We start from the raw sequence: 17545 nt of genomic DNA, 5'->3' as shown, positions 1-17545 counted from the left end.
TACTTTTCATTGCATGTCTCTGCAGTTTATTCTGTGTTATCACCTCCTTGTAAAAGGTTTGGTGTTTAAAGGGATTAATTGAAATATATATTAATATGTTTTGCATTAGAGTATATAATTTATATAGACTCATGTTTATTCATACATATGTGGTCTCAACCCATGTATATTCTCTAACTACACTTTATCTTTTGGTTATGTAACTTCATACATGGTGTAGAGACACTGACAACTCAGTCTGTAGGAGTGATTTGTTAGATGAAAATGGACTTCCAAAGCAAAGACACACCAGAGAATAGGTGCATTAGCATTGCAAGATAGCCAGACTTCAGGAGAGTAGTGGCCATATCAAAAACAACGAAAAGTGAAGACTAAACGATGCATGAAAATGATCAGGTAGGACAGAAACAAAGAATGTCATGATGTCATGTCATCTGATTTCAGTAGAAACTGATTCAGACCTTAACTAATATACAAAGTTAAAATGTGGCTTGCAATTGGAATGTTTTTCACTGTTCACTGTAATGAACGGAGGAGTTCATTACAGTATTTCAGAAAATGACTCCTACTCTGATTGGAGACAGCTCCACTGTGCAGAGTAACCAAACTAACCAAGCCTTTTCATCCCGGTGCATAAGACGCTTCTCCAGATTGTGTAGAACCAGTCCACGGAGATAAAAACGAATATCATGAGCTTGGCTCAGTATGTGGTGCAACTGAGAGTGTGGATCATGTTTGTGGCATCTAATATTGCTGTGGGTAGACGCCCAACAGAGGTCTCTATTTTGGGGCTTTTTGGCTTCCAAAAGCTTTGTTTTGATGCATATTGCATTGCTGCAGGTCTTCTAGGTAGCAAAGATGTTGTGAATACTTGTGAGTAGTAAAAGTGAAACACTCAATGACACTCCAAACCATAGTGACGTGTGCTTTAAACCAAAGGAGGACTAGATGGGCTGCAGGATCTTTGAAACACCCACTCAGATGCAAGGTCAACCAATTGTTGAATACTGGCTTTTTTTTGGTTCGTACGTATCAGCCATTGCTGAGATTTCTACCTTTTGCTTCATATCTTGTGCTAAGTATTACAAACCTTACAACATCCTTGTGGGGAATTAGGTAAAGGGTTCTGTCTGATGCTGGTTATAAGAAGTAATATATGCAAATGCTTCCTAGAACCCTGATTCCTCTGTTCTCCTTTTAATATATTTTGCAGCTTATTGGGATTATGAATCTTCATGCCTGAAGCATTTTTTGTTGCTAAGAACCTGCCTTAATGATATGATGATCTATCTTTGGTTGGGTTATGATGTTCTCTGCCACCTTCTATGTGAGCTGAAGATAAGGTTTGATGTAGGACTTAGGTGGTGAAACCACAGAAGCCTTTGATGAGCAAACGGAGATGTGACCTTTGTACTTTTGGGTCTGTTGATTTGTACTCTGAATTCTCCAGTATGACAGTTCTGGAGCTTTGTCCCCAGTGACTGCAAAATAAAGTATAATCAATTTCATTCATCAAATACACATTTTACAAGAGTGAATGGAAGGGCTTGAGCCATCAGACCTCATTGACTAGGACAGGAGCTGAGGATGTTCCTTAAGTCATAGTGCTGAACTCCTCATACAAAAATACTAAAATTTTAAGAACCACAAGAAAAAAAAAAAAAGGCATTGGCTGCAATGATAAATTAAAATGTGTTTTTTTGAGCTGTTATTGATGTATAAGCATTGTCATGTGTTTTGTTATGCCTCCCAGGTGGTCATATGGATAACAACATCAGCAGTTTATTTCAGTTAGTGTTGGGAATGGATTTGATTAAAACAGCTAAACAGCAGTTTATTAAAAACTATAGAGTTCTGAAATTACATTGGTAAAATAGGACTTCCTGCAACATACCCCACTGCTGCTCGTCAGGAGCTGATGTTGTTTTAATAAACTGAGTGTGCAAGAAGAAAGTGTCCCTAAACCTAAAATTCCATATAGTCTCCAATAAATCATTCTAGGGGTGTCACATTGTACAGTGGGAAAACCTCTAAAGGAAGATGCATGGCAGGCTGTGTGAGAGAAGCCCCAGGAAGCATGAGGGTAGCAGTGTTGGTTTGGAAGTGTGGTCGGCAAGGTGGGCTTATCCCAGGTGGATAAACAATCTGCAGGAGGCAACCTGGAGTTTGCTACGTCTTTTAGGGCTGTTTCTGCTTTAGCTCCGGCTGTTACATGCACAGATGTTGCAGTACAGCTGTATTGGACAGTACATTAGACTGAAATTGTGGAGAGGCTTGAGTCCCAAATAAGTGGCTGTGGCTTTGACAGGAGTGGGTGTTTGGTGAATTCACAGTGCTAATGTGGTATTGGGCAGCAGAGCCAAGCAATCCCAAATGATCTGTGTGTTGAGACATGAAGACAGGAGATCAAAGTCAGAGTGACAGTGAGCAGCCAGTGCCAGTTTGCCAGGAGCTTTCCTAGTCATGTTGAGAAACATATCCTCAGGGTATCACAGCTATCTCCTTAACTGTACAGATGTGTAAACTGTCTGTGAAGTCACAGTACCAGATCAAATAAGGAATCCAGAAAAGGAGCACCTCTGAGATATGACAGATAGATGCATGTGATTTTCTAAGGTTACTTGGGAGGTACGTAGAGCTATCAATGAACTGCTTTTAAAGGACAGAAATACAAAAGCCATTCCTCTTCTGTGGAAGATCAAAGTTATGAATCTGGGGCTGGTTTGAGGAAGCACTTTTTTTTTTTTTTTTTTTTTTTGCTTTAAAGTAAAAATATTTAATTTACAATATAGAGTATCTTGGGAAACTGCCTTTGACTTGGTGGATGGACATTTCTGATGCCATCTGTTATCAAGTCCCAGAAAAACTTGTGACACTGTAAGGAGACAAATCTAGGGAACTTTCCAAAATACTCTGGATGGGTGATCAACAGGTTTATGAGTTAATAGCTTTTAACCTTAGCTGCAAGAATCTCCTGGGAAACATGAGTGTGCCTGTACAAGAATTCCAGCTCCTGAATTTTGCTTGATTACTCTGGTTCTTCTAGAAAGAAAACCAGCCTTGAACTAAAGATGCCATTTCTATCTTTAGCTTCCAGGAACTGCATACTATTTTTCCCTGCTATACTGTATGGAAAAGCTTCCTGCCATTAGTAATTGCTTCCTGGTGCAGTGTCTCCCTACTCAGTCACCATATGTTTAGATTAAGCTTCATATGCCTCTCAAACTTTTTAGAACCGAGATAATTTCTGCAGGTCCTTTTGTAACTCTCGCCAGTGTTTCAAACCCTCAGAAATGAATATCAGAACTGGATGCAGTTATATATATATATATATATATATATATATATATATATAACTCAGAATATATATACATGTTATATATACAAAGATGTATGACCATGATCTCTTGCTTATATTTTCATTTTTTTACATGACAGTTTATAGTGACACATTTTGTTCCTAACTACAGCCACATACTGAAAATTCATGATCAGTTAGACATCTGCGATGTCTAGTAGCATTAGAGTTGAAGGTGGTAAAAGATTAAACCAGTTAATGCCAGTGATACTGGTATCAGCAGGTGGTAGCCAGGAAGAATGTGAACCATCTTTTTTTATATTTGTTGTTCCCGGGGAGGAGATAGTCAAATAGTTGCATCAACCTGTATAAGAGAAGACTATTGCTTCTCCAGCAATGTGCTCCTCCTTTGTGCCCACAGCACCTTCTTTCTCAGTTCAGTCTTTCAAGCACCACCCTGTTGTGGACAAGTCAGCTCAGGCTCTCAAATGGCAGAACATGCAGCAATGTCATTTTTTGTGCCACAGCCCTAGTGAAATGTAAATTAATATAAGGGCATCAAACATCTGTGCTTCCACTTGCCAATTCGCAGAGTAGGAGGATCTCATTTAACCTCAGTACAACCACGGGTGTTGTCTTTGCAAGGTGTAGTATGAAAGGTCAGTACGATTTCCATCGACTTCAGAGGCTGCTTTTGTTCGTGGTGGTAACTGTGTAGTCTAGGCTGTGTCTATGAGACCAGAGCCCGAGGTTCTGGTTCCTGCTGCCACAGACTTACCTGTCAATCAGCCTCTACATCAGCTCCTTTGTCTGCCAGACAGGGATTGTGCCTTCCAAATGGGGTCAGAGTAATCTTAGGAGAATATACCATGGGAAGTGGTAGGATGCACTCTTTGAGGGGAAAAAAAATCACTGTATTGATGTCAGGCCCTTAAACCTTTTGACCAAATCTTGTAGTTTTTTATGTTATCATGTGGAAATATTAATAGAAGCAAAGGCTAGTGGGATTTGTTCACTCACAATGCGCTCTCTGATGAAGTCAACACCTGGTTTGCTCTGCTCTGGATGCGTTTTCCAGCACCCCACAGCCATGATATGCTCCACCTCAGCAGTATTTTTGCTACAAGCTTCTGCAGAACCCATGGTGGCCTTGTCTGATGACTGGGAGTCCCCATGTGCTTTGGGGACTGTGTTCTGGCATACTTACAAGTTTCCTGAGTAGGGAAGGTGAGTCTAGACCCAAGGCTGGCCATGGATCTTGCCATAGTGATGAGCACAGGCATTGCTAATTAAACGGTTCTCTTCATAAATATTTAGTAGACGCCTGCAGGGGTTGGTTCATTTATTCCCATTTCTTACTCACTGGATAGTGTATATTTTTTGAAAGATCTTTGGTTTTCCTGCAGGGTAGGTGGAATGCTTCCTGTGATACTTTACTCTCTTGTGGGGTGAGTGCTGCAGCCTCACTGCAAACGGTGCAGAACTGGCACTGCAGGAATAAGTGAAGTGAGAAGGTGGCTTGTGCAGGAGCAAATGGTCTTGTTTAAAAGATGCCTGACAATTGCGCTCAATTATATTTTAAAGCTTTTGTTCAATATGTCAGACAAATCAGTGCCTCAATCCAAGTGTCACTTGGAGGCAGGATTGAAGTCTCAGGCTTTTTAATTCATGTAGCATGATCAAGAAAAGTGTACTTTTGATCAAAGCAGGAGCAGCCCAACTGCAGATGATCAAAGACCTAAGAGTTAGCTGGTGTACTGGGAAACCAATTCTGTCTCTCACTAGTGAGATCAGTAGGCTGCTCAGCTGGAAGTGAGGTTGCAATGGGAGACATGAAGGTTAGAAAAGAAGAAAGTCTCCGTTAGCCAAAGATGGAAAATTAAAGAGTGAATAGCATCTCATTTCTGGGCATTCAGTACTGAAAGCCATAAAAAAAAAAAAAAAAAAAAAGAGTCCTCTCTGAGTACTTGCAGCTTTTATGGTGTTCAGATATAGGAACTGATCCTGGAAAAATGTTGTAGATTTGAAAGCTACAATTGACCTGAATGGACATTGAGCAGCGAGTTGTGTGTAGTGCCTGGTACCCTGGGAAAATGCAATTCCTCATGCATCTGTGCCGTTTGTTGTGATTCGGTTGTAGCTTGTTCTCTATTGTAAAGAATTACGATTCCTTATGTTGGTTTTCCCATAAGCTTCTGACCTTTGAAGGATAAAGGGTTTTTAGATTTCAGAAAGGGAAGCAAAAGCAGGCAGATGACATTCTGGCAGTGGCATATCAACTCTGTTTTATGGATATAAAACATGACTGTCATTCTTGTAAAACTGAAACACAGCCTGTTTCCGTAGCAAGAGGAACAGTGTAGTCAGGTTTGTCACTTGTCACTGATCAAGAGCATAAATCAAAATAAACTGCACTACATCCTTGCTTCTTAGCTGGATATCAGACTGAGGAAGATGATGGGGAGGACAGTTTCCATTTGTGCTAATTAAGCTTTCTGACAGGCAAATGTATCTTCGTTCATGGGGGACTGCATGGTTTAGAGTGGGAGTTAATAGGCAGAAACAGCACTCGGAGCCCATTGAGTGGGTGAGACTGATGCTTCCTCTGGGAGAGTGTGGTGGGGGCTGGTGTCCAAACACTCCCAGCAGGACCAGACCCTGCAAGCGGAGGAGCTGGGTTTAAAGGACATCCGCGGGGGCTGAAGGAACCCGTGTTCCTTGTGCTAGAGCCCGGTGTCATGCAAAAGCTGTATTCTGGGAAAGTACAACGTGAAGCACTTAAGTGGGAAGAGGTTGGCTGGTGCTCCAGGGAACTGCCTTTGCTAATTTGTCTCGATGTCTGTAGCAGGGGGGGAGTTGCTGTGAAGCAAATAAATAGCATCTACACTCCTAGGAGAAAGAGAGGAACCCTTTTGTTTTGGTCTGTTGACCATATACCATCTTGCAAATCCCTTAATGCTGTTGTAGCGTCATTAATGCTTGCAACCTAAGCACTGCAGCATCAGTAGCACTAACAAGGAGGCTTAGCGTCTGGCTGTCTGCTTCAGATGTGGTTCAGGGATTATGAATGACAGCCCAGATGATTATTATTATTCAGTGGGTCAAGCACACTGAGTTAGTTTCCGTTGAGCTCACCCCGTGGCCAGTAACATCTCTCTGTTCAGTGCAGAAGTGACACCACCACCACTGTTGATGTCCCCTGCCTTTGCCCCAGGAGGCACGTGTCCCATCGGCAGTGTGTCATTCAGCCTGTTTTGCAGATCCTCCCTCTGCACTTCCACAAGGTGCCAAATGGTGAATTTGATGCTCCCAGTGGCTCTGCAGGAAAAGCTGGAGTGATTGTGAGAGAGACTTGCAGGACAGTCCTGTGCTTTTTGAAGCTGTAGGCTAATGGAATAATTTCCCTACAAATGCAATGCTGCCTTTGGATTTCTTTTCAGATTCAGAAGTGGTTTATTTTTTACATAACCCTTTCCTCCTCACCCTTCTGCCTTTTTGGTAGCGCACCCTTTTTCATTTCTACTTTTGGTTTGTGGGTTTGTTAAACAGGCAATGATCAAAGGGAATGGCTGGGACTCAGGAAATTTCATCTCTGTTTCATAAAATGACATTTTTGTTTCCTGTGCCATGGGCTGAAGCCAGCTTTCCCCTGCTGCGGCGTTCCCACGTGATAGCATGTGCTGTTTGACATCCAAGCTGCAGTTCTCTAACTTAGCAGCAGAGCCAGAAGTGCACAGGAAAGATAAAAATATGTGTTAATCTAGGCTTTTGCCATTCTTATCTTTCCTGAGGCACATACAATGTACTGAAATCCAGTGTGAGGTGAAAGACGTGGATGAGGCTGATAGCCATTGCTATCCCCCTTATGCCCCTTTAAAATTCTGTTCCCAGTAAGAAGTCCTATGGTGTTGACTCCACAGGGAGAGGTTTCAGTTCTGTTGGGGAAGTGTATCTGCAGTACATCCACACAGGGCTTTGGCCTGGTGCAACTAGGTGAGCTTTTAATGCAATTTCAGTTGGAGCTTTCAAAAAGCAGTTCAGCTTTCAAAATATGCTTATTGCTCAGCTCCATCTCAACAAGCCAAATATGCAGGAAATGTGCCAGTGCAAAGGATTTGAGCCACTCTTTAGTAAAGGCTGAATGCCCAGGTGAATGATTGAGTTGGAAGGAGAGCCCAAGCCTTTTGATGAGAGACCAGATGAAGGTTCATGTTACGTGAACTATACCTCAGGAAGTCTTTTCCCAGATTTGTCACTGATTATGGAGTGCTTTAACTATGTACTTTCCTCTACAAAACTCATAAAAACACATTGGTTGCCTTGAAGACTCTGCAAACACATTTCCAAATAGTCAGATTTTTTAAAGATTGCTAAGCTATGTTTTTTTTTCCTGACAGTAATCATTTTACTTCTTTGTTAGGAATTTATGATGTTCTCCTCCTGCAACCTTCCAGGCATGGGTTTCCTCCTTTCAGTCTCAAGGTTTGTGCCCCTTAGTGGATCACAGAAGTGGTTGGTTTGAGATTTGGCAGAACTGAGGTGGTGAAAACCTCTGGGAGAGGTGGAGACACTTTGTAGAGCAGCGTTTGACAGGATGGAAATGTTCTCAGCTGGTAGCAGATTGCTTTGGGAGGTTCTTGGGCCTTTTCCAATCACATACTATAGTCCCTTTCTCCCTTCTATGAGTTTCTGTCTTCCCTGCCTCATCAGATTGACTTCTGGATGTACTTACAAGGCAAAATTCAGAAGCTGTTTGCTTCTGGATGCTTCTGGACTTCGGAGGCCCTGTTGGAGACACCTAGAGATGTTGCTTTCTGGACACTCTACCTTCCTACAGTTCTCCTGGGAGGTGTGAGTGCTTAGCACTTCTCCAGAACAGATCAGTTTTGGAGCCCCCACCCCCCCAGTTTTGGTATTAACTATAAACATGAACTACTAAGGAAACTAACAAGGCTTTCCTACCTAAGGGTTATATGTTCAGAACTGAACAGACATTCAGGTCAAACATGAATTTTGATGTTATTTTAAAAAGACACAAAACTAAAATACTACATTTCCAATGATGGTTTAAATAAAGCTTTTCCATGAATTCTGGATTTTCTTTTCATATTGAAAATTTGAAAGATAGTTCGGAGTTAACAGCCTCATGAGTTCTGAGATTTTAAAGGATCCATGAAAAGAATTTGCTGTGGCCTTGGTCATAATACCTATTCCTTCAGGTCATCTCCTTGTATTTCTTCATTATGCTCCTAACTGCTGTATGGGTATGTGCAGTTCTTAGGTATGAGATTTTAATACAGACTTCTAATGATAAGTAGGTGAAACTGTTACAAAGGTTGGTTTAAACCCTAAATCATCTTTGTCATTTTAATACAGCCTCATTGATTTCACTGGACAGTCTGGGCTTTCTCTCTGGCCCCTAAACATAAGTAGCTACCATTGTGTTTTACTGCCTCTTCCCTCCAGTCTGATGTCTAAGGTGGAGGAATTTAACCAAAAAAGTAAATATTTATGCCTGTATTTAAATTAAGAATAGCATTTCATTTGTGCTGTGTCTGAGCATTCATTTCCTTTCATTATTGAAACAATCTCAAATTTTTTTGAGAAGAAAATCCTAGCTTCCTTTCCCCTCCCAATATACCAAAAAAGTAAATCCTAATGAAAAACTCAGTTGTGCACAGCTATGCAACAGTCTCCACAGACAAGCTGCAACCTCCAGCACTTTACTTTCAACCTAAGAGCAAAAGTTGAGGTAATTTTTAAAAAAATTTTCCCCACATTGAGACACCCAAAGGATGGGAACAGTGTTCCCGAAATGAAGTGATCAGTGCTTTCTCCCTGACTTTCAGCGTCAGCTGCTATGTGGTGACTACTGGAAAAGGTAGCTAGTCCTTGTTGGCACCAACTACGAGTTAGATGAACTCTTGTAGGGATGGACAAACTGGACATGGGTGCCTGTTCTACAACCAGCAACATCTGTGTTTTCCTGTGAAGCAATAACCTGCCTATGGGCCAGACAGTGTACTCTCAAGTTAGGCAAAAATCATAGATCACAACTTTAAGCAAATTTCTGTTGATGTGTAAGAAAAGTATTCTACTCTAAGCCTTATTTAGAATCTTTTTTCTTGTTCCTTTTCAGGTATTTTGAGTTTTATGAAGGACCTTTGGAATACAACTCTACCAAATGCCTGGAATTACGGCAGGACATCATTGAGGTGAAGGTTTTGTCTATGTAAGTATGAATGAATACTTGCTAAAAGGATTACTTTTCAGGCAGATGAAAATTGTTACTTACAATGATATTGTCAAAAGATGCAAAGCTCAAGAGATCCCATCAATAGGGACCTTGTCAAGGATTCCTGAGGTTCTCTTGTACATCAAGTAGTGACATTTGAATTTGATCTGAGGTCTGTTTGGAAATATGGAGGCTTTTCACATACATTGAGGCATTTTGGTCAGGCCTGGTATCACTGGAATTAAATACTGTGTTTGTACTATTATATTCCAGAAAACTGAAGAGTAAGAGCAGCCAGACTGACTCAGAGGCTTAAGGCTCTGTCATTGACAGTGGCCAGTAGTGAAGAATAAGAAATGAAGTGAAAAGGTTAGCCCTTCCTGATAACAAATACTGCCATGAGGACTTGCTGAGTGGTAGATGGTGACTAAAGTACAGTAACTGAAGTGGACAATAGATCTCTCCATTAATTTGTTTAGATCTTTTCTGAACCCATTTGTATTTTTGGCCTCCTCAATCAGCAATGAGTTTCACAACTTAATAACATGCAGTAAAAAGTAGGAAAATGTGATTCTGAGAAACAATAAAGTATGTATAAATTGTCTTTTGTGGTCCTATATGTCAGGAAACTACTTAGGAAACTAAACATCAGGAAGCTAATGAGTTGAGTGAGATGTATCCATGAAGCCATAGTGATGGAACTGAGCAAATGAGTGAAGTTGTCAGTGGAACTCATTGGACAAAGCGTAGCAGGGTATTTTTGTGTTGTCCTTTTGTGTGTTCAGCACTGCACTGAGTCTGGATGCTTAGATTATGCCTAATACCTTACCATAACTAAAACCCCGTGGTTTAGTAGTCTTACCGACGATCCATGAGGGTTGTTAAGGTCTGTAAAGTGCACGGAGCATCTCAGTTGAAAGTGCAGCTATACAAGTGCATAGCATAAAGCAATCAAGACTACAGAAATTACAGTTTTTTGCTCCAGGTCTGTTTGATTTTGAGCATGTCTCCCTCACTGGTTTTAAGCACAGAAGAATGTAGGTTATGTCCTTGTCTTCTGTATTTGGTACTGGATGAAGGATACATGAGTAACAACTTTGCACTGCTTGCTGACTCGCAGTGCTTAAAAATAAATAGAAGAGGTGAGAATGTCACACTTTTGCCAGTGTTCTGCTGAAGATGGGGAGTTTTGAATTGCTTTTCTGCATGCTTATCAGATGGTACAGAATTACTCATTTCTCTTGATCTTATCCAATGGCACATAGAAGGTAGTGGACTCCTACTCAGCTAGATATTAGCCTTACTTTTACAATTGATGTCAACTGGCATTAAGCTCTTGGTATGCTGGGCTCTTCTGATGTGTTTGCTTCTAACGTGCTGTATTTCCTAAGTCAGCCCTTATGATAATGGAAGATTTCCAAGTAAATGTGCTCTGGTGGGCTACAGAAAGTACAATATGACCTAATTCCTTCCTGTAACTTCCACAGCCTGGGAAATCAGAAGTTCTACTCACTTTAAATATATAATTATCTTAAAAGTCTCTGCTTTATTGATACGTTCAAATCCCTCAAGCCTGAAGAGAACTCATTAAGACCTATCAGTTTGAAGAAATCTCAGACTTCAAAATTCCTAGCTAGATTATGACATTGCTCCCTAGTTAGTAGATATTTGCAAGGCCTTCATTATCTCTGTTATCCAAATACAGAAGAACATGTATGAACTCTAAGGTAGAAGTGTTTGGAATTGATATCACCAAAAAATGTGTCATCTGGTATCAGCCTAGTAGAAATAGGAGTGTCATTTTGGCATAACTAAAAGTATATTTATTAACAGAGGGGAAGGGAGAGATCCTTATGTAAAGAGCTTTTCATGTCCTCTTACCATCACAGATGCTTATCCCTACCTGTGTGCTCTTGCAGTTTATAAGATGGATTTAGAATCATAGAATCATAGAATGGTTTGGGTTGGAACAGACCTTAAAGATCATCTAGTTCCAACCCCCTTCCTTGGGCAGGGACACCTTCCACTGCACCAGATTGCTCAAATCTCCATCCATCCTGGCCTTTACCAACATTTACCAACAGTGCTGTTTGTAGGATCTCATGGATTAAGATAACCTTTCCAAAATATAATGGTAGTTGGTTGATCAAATTATCTAAAGTATCTTCTTTTCCAGTACCCCCTCTGCTGGGTGCAACTTTTCCCCCCAAAGCTGCTGTAGTTGCCAGACACTCAGAAGCTTCTCAGCAGACTGTGGACACACTTTGGTACAGTAGGTGCTTCTTGCTTGATACTGCATTTTTTATCCTGAAGAAATAGAGAATATCTATCAGAAATAGAAATCAGTCCTAAACATCTGAGGAGCCCCATCAGTACCTGTGTATATATGGCTTATGGTTGCTATGTCTGAGAAAAAAAAAAGAAAAAAAAAGATAGATTTTACACTGGTTAGACTGACTGGTTTGCCCTATCAAAAGCCTACTGCATGGTACCCTAGCTGCAGCTGTTTTAGGAAATGAAGCCCTTGTAATAAGTGGATTTTTTCATTTTCTTTATTTTTATCTTTTAGGGTGAAACAAACAGAGTTGTTTGACAGATGGAAGAGCCTACAGATGTGCAAATGGGAGATGAATGTCACAGAAGCTAATTTATTCAAGTAAGAATGGTCCACATTAATGAGACTGGGTGAATTTTACTTTAGTTTGAGTTTAGCTTCCTGAAAGGAGATCAAACTTTCATGTGGATAGCAAGAGTAAGCATTATAACCCTGTCACTGTTGGAGTGCCATCCTTTTGAATAAATACAGAGTTTTTTTCTACTTTAACAAAGTAAACAGCTAGACTGAAAGAGAACTCTTCTGGCATGTGGAACAGTCTTCCTGGGAAAGGCAGGAAATCTGGGATGGAAAAGATTTCCAGCTATGATTCAGGCAGAAGTGAGGATGGAGCCAAGACTTAATGGCTGTACCCAATAACCCAATTAAAAACTCTGGTTGTGTAAAATGGTAATATCATTGCTGACACTGCAAATTAGGCCTACAAAATACTCAAACCGGACTTTTTTCTGGTGTATTAGGTAGTGTCAGAGTTAGTGTATAACTTCTTTTTTTTTTTTTTTTTTTTTAATGGCTTCTCAGCTATTACTCCCAGACTTTCTAGATATTTTTTCTGGTTTTCAGAGACTTTTGCATTTTGTTTCTGTAGCACTCTGTCTTCCTTCATGTGACTTTCTTTTTCCTTCTTTGCTGAATGTCCTCCATTGTCCTTTCAAGATACAACTTTTGAAATTGGTCTTGTGAAGGCAATAATAGAATGAAGCCAAAACAATATTTTAATGTTACATATTGATATATTCAAGAGGCATATTTGAGTAGGTTTAGAGAAAATACATTCTTTCAGAGTAAGTGGAATATAGACTGGTTAAGTTTGTAAGTCACTGGCACAATTCAGAGCTGCTGTTTAGAATAAGGCCCCAAACTTTCTCCCAAATTTTCTTGTGCTATTCCAGGAAATAGCTGTCATGAGTGAATGAGAGAATGTGAAAATGCATGTGCTGAGTTAGTCATTAACATCTTTAAAAATAACTAATTGTTAGTCCCAGGCTCATAGCGGTTTTTCCAACATGAGCTGCACCCATAAGCTTTTTAGGGTTCTATTGGTAGATATTTTTCTGGAAATTACTTGGTGGACAATTATCAGAGCCCATTTTGAAGGCAAGAGCCATTCAGTGTTGGAGCCTACTTGGAGTGCGAGAAATAATGATTGTGCTGAGTGCAAGGAGCACATTGATGTATGGAGGCCAGCCCAGAGGTGGGAGCAATGAGAAAGGAGTATCTAAAGACCATCAGGAGGACCATGACTCTCCCTCAGGCCACCAACACCAGCCCATTAAGTAAACGATGCCTTGGGGTGACTGGATGAGGGAGCAGGAGCACAAGCAGTATTTTCTTCTGTCCTGCCAGTTGCAGGGAATGATGGAGTGTATAATTGGAAGGTCACACAATTCAATACCTGGCTCTGGGCCTGGTGTCAGCAGCTAGATTTTGGGGTTTATGATCATGGGTCAGTTCACACGGCAGCAGGCCTGCTGGCAGCAGATGGGGTTCACCTGTTTCAAAGAGGGAAAATGATCCTAGGTCAGGAGTTAGCAGGGCTTTTTGAGAGAGCTTTAAACTAGTTTCGAAGGGGGAAAGGGAATAACACCAAGCTCCCTATAGATGAGCCTGGGGGCAGCACGCCAGGGTTGGATGCAAGATCAATAGCACAGCTGAAGTGCATCTATGCCAATGACCAAAGCATGGCCAACAACCAGGAGGAGCTGGAAGCCATTGTGCAGCAGGAAGACTATGACATAATTGCCATCATGGAAGTGTGGTGGGATAACTCGCATGACTGGAGTGCTGCAATGGATGGCTCCAAACTCTTTAGAAGGGATAGGCAAGGAAGGAGAGGTGATGGGTTAGCCTTGCATGTCAGGGAGTGTTTTGACTGCCTGGAGCTGAATGATGGTGATGATAGAATTGAGTGTTTCTAAGTAAGAATCAAGAGGAGGGCCAACAAGGTGGATGTTGTGGTGGGAGTCTGTTGTAGACCACCCAACCAGGACGAAGAGACAGATGAAACATTCTACAAGCAGCTGGGAGAAAACTCAAGATCACTAGCCCTTGTTCTTATGGGGAACTGCAGCCTATCTCATATTGGCTGGAAATACAACACAGCAGAGAGGAAACAGTCTAGGAGGTTCCTGGAGTGTGTGGAAGAGAACTCCCTGACACAGCTGGTCAGTGAGCCAACCAGGGGACATACCCCACTGGACCTGCTGTTTACAAACAGGGAAGAACTGGTGGGTGGTGAGATGGTTGAAGGACATCTTGGGCACAGCGATCATGAGATTATAAGAATTTTTTATTCTCAGAGAAGTAAGGAGGGGGGTCAGCAGAAATGCTGCCTTGGACTTCTGGAGGGCTGGCTTTGGCCTGTTTAAAAGCCTGGTTAAGAGTCCCTTGGGAGATAGTTCTGAAGAGCCAAGGGGCCCAGGAAGGCTGGACATTCTTCAAGAAGAAAGTCTTCAAGGGGCAGGAACAGGTTGTCCCCAAGTGCTGAAAGACAAGCCAGCAGGGGAGAAGGCTGGCCTGGCTGAACAGAGCTTTGGCTGGAACTCAGGGAAAAAAGGAGAGCTTAGCGCCTTTGGAAAAAGGGGTAGGCAGCTCTGGAGGGCTTTAAGGATGTTGCGAGGTTATGCAGGGTGAAGATTAGAGAGGCAAAAGCCCAGATAGAGCTCAGGCTGGCCAGTGCAGTAAAAGATAACAAAAAATGTTTTTACAAATACATTAGAAACAAAAGGAGGGTGAAGGATAATCTGCATCCTTTATTGGATGTGGCAGCGAACATTGCCACAAAGGAGGAGGAAAAGGCTGAGGTGCTTCATGCTTGCTTTAATAGTTAGACCAGCTTCCCTCTGGGTACCCAGCCCCCAGAGCTGGAAGATAGGGATGAGGAGGAGCAGAATGGAGTCCCCACAGTCCAGAAGGGAATGGTTAGTGACCTGCTGCTCCGATTAGAAGTGCACAAGTCTATGGGGCCAGATGGGATCCACCTGAGGGTACTGACGGAGCTGACAGAGGAGCTCGCCAAGCTGCTTGCCATGACTTATCAACAGTCCTGACAAACTGGGGAGGTCCTAGGACACTGGAGGTTAGCCAGTCTGATGCGCATCTACAAGAAGGGCAGGAAGGAGGATCCAAGGAACTACAGGCTTGTCAGCGTAACCTCAGTGCCAGGGAAGGTTCAGTGCCAGAGCAGATCATCCTGAGCACCATGCATGCAGGACAACAGGGGTATGAGGCCCAGGCAGCATGGGTTTATGAAAGGCGGGTTCTGCTTGATGAACCTGAGCTCCTACAACAAGATGACCCATCTAGTGGATGAGGGAATGGCTGCGGATGTTGTCTACTTGGACCTTAGTGAAGCCTTTGACACCATCTCCCACAGCATTCTCCTGGAGAAACTGGCTGCTCCTGCCTTGGACAGGTGTACTCTTCACTGGGTTAAAAGCTAGCTGGATGGCCAAGCCCAAAGAGTGGTGGGGAATGGAGTCACATCCAGCTGGTGGCCGGTCACAGGTGGTCTTCCCCAGGGCTGATTGGTGGGGCCAGTCCTGTTTGTTGTTATCAACGATCTGGACAAGGAGATTGAGTGCACCCTTAGTAATTCTGCAGATGACACCAAGTTGGGGGGAAGTGTTGATCTGCTGGAGGGCAGGAGGCTCTGCAGGGGGATCTGGGCAGGCTGGAGCGATGGGCCCAGGCCAGTTGTGTGAGGGTCAACCAGGCTCAGTGCCGGGCCCTGCCCGTGGGTCACACCAGCCCCCGCAGCGCTGCGGGCTGGGGCAGGGGGCTGGGAACTGCCTGGGGGGAAAGGGCCTGGGGGGGCGGGTCGGCAGCCGGCTGGGCATGAGCCCCCCGTGTGCCCAGGTGGCCAAGGAGGCCAGCAGCATCCTGGCTGGTGCCAGCAGTGGTGTGGCCAGCGGGAGCAGGGCAGTGATTGTCCCCCTGTCCTTGGCACCAGGGAGGCCGTGTCTTGAATACTGTGTTCTATTTTGGGCTCCTCAGTTCAAGAGGGATGTAGGGGTGCTGGAGTGTGCCCAGAGACAGTGCCCAGGAGCTGGGGAAGGGTCTGGAGCACAAGTCTCTTGAGGAGCAGCTGAGGGAACTGGGGTTGTTTAGCCTGGAGAAAAGGAGGCTCAGAGGAGACCTCGCTCTCTACAACTACCTGGAAGTATGTTGTAGGCGTGTGGGGGTAGGTCTCTTCTCCCGGATAACTAGTGACAAGACAAGAGGAAACAGCCTCAAGTTGTGCCAGGGGAGGTTTAGATTGGATATCAGGAAAAAATTCTTCACTGAAAGGGTGGTCAAGCATTGGAACAGGTTCTCCAGGGAGGTGGTGGCGTCACCATCCCTGGAGATATTTAAAAGATGTGTAGATGTTTAGGAGCATGGTTTAGTGGTGGACTTGGCAGTGCTGGGTTAATGATTGGACTCAAAGGTCTTTTCCAGTCTAACTGATTCTGTGATTCTATGATTCTAAAGAACCCCTCTCCATCCTAGACAGTGCATTGAGGGAAAGAAGAGATTAAAGACCCCTGTTGCTGGCTATACCTGCCTGCCGGATACATCGCTGCTTAAGAAACTCCCACGGGCACCTAGATGTAAGCTAACCTTTGTTAGCTGGTTCCAGGAACAATACTCATGCTAATCATGAAAAAAAAAAAAAAAAGTTCAAAGCCTCTTTCATTTTTCTTTTGGGACAGAGACTTCAGTGTGTGAATGTGTGTGGAAACTGTAGTTCCTTAAAAGCAGATGTCTTAAAGGCTCTGAGTTTGGAGGTGGACTGGTAAGAGGCTAAAAGATGGTAGTCTAACAACACTGAGCTGTGCGCTTTTGAACTTTGCCAGCTCTGGACCATCAGGTGAGATGGGGAGAATCCAGCAAAAGTTAAATGGCAGCTACTGAAGCAGCAGGGGGGGAGGAAGCACAAAAATCATGCTAGCTTTTTTATCTGGAGACTAAGGAAAACAATTTCCTTGACAGTCTTCCTCCATCAAATATCAGATATTTACATTAAGGAACGTGCCTCTGGAAAACCATTGGACAACATTGGACATTAGATTAATGAACAATATCTCTCTCAATTCCTTAATGTATAACTAATGAAGAGTTTTGTCATATCTCAAATATCACAATTCAGTCCCACTGCCTGCTTGTAATTATTTAATGATTTTGCTATTAGAAATTATTCATTGACTTATTCAGTCTCAATTGCTGCTTTGATTTGATCATCATATTGTGTCATTCTGCATGAGTTAAGTATATAATAGTTATTGAACATCACTGAAATGTTTGCATAGTTCTGTATTTGCTTTCTGGTGTTTGTAATAAACCCCATAAAGAAGACTGGCTAATTCTTCCAACTCATAATGAGGCCACATACCCCAGAGGCAAGGTATTTAATCTA

The 17545-nt window shown here is 42.6% G+C and overlaps 1 protein-coding gene across 3 annotated transcripts in view; it reads left to right on the top strand.

The window, feature by feature from the left end:
- ST8SIA5 (ST8 alpha-N-acetyl-neuraminide alpha-2,8-sialyltransferase 5) overlaps nucleotides 1-17545 on the top strand; it is an 81961-nt gene that overhangs the window by 47842 nt on the left and 16574 nt on the right. For all 3 annotated transcript variants that reach the window (XM_037374586.1, XM_037374587.1, XM_037374585.1), the window contains 2 exons: nucleotides 9438-9530; nucleotides 12103-12189. In XM_037374586.1, coding sequence (XP_037230483.1) covers nucleotides 9438-9530; nucleotides 12103-12189 — 180 coding nt within the window. The remainder of the gene's footprint in view (nucleotides 1-9437; nucleotides 9531-12102; nucleotides 12190-17545) is intronic.

This window comes from Falco rusticolus, chromosome Z (genome assembly GCF_015220075.1).
Source record: "Falco rusticolus isolate bFalRus1 chromosome Z, bFalRus1.pri, whole genome shotgun sequence".
Taxonomy (NCBI): domain Eukaryota; kingdom Metazoa; phylum Chordata; class Aves; order Falconiformes; family Falconidae; genus Falco; species Falco rusticolus.
Note: the sequence above shows the minus strand (reverse complement) of the source record. Positions and strands in the feature narration are given on the sequence as shown.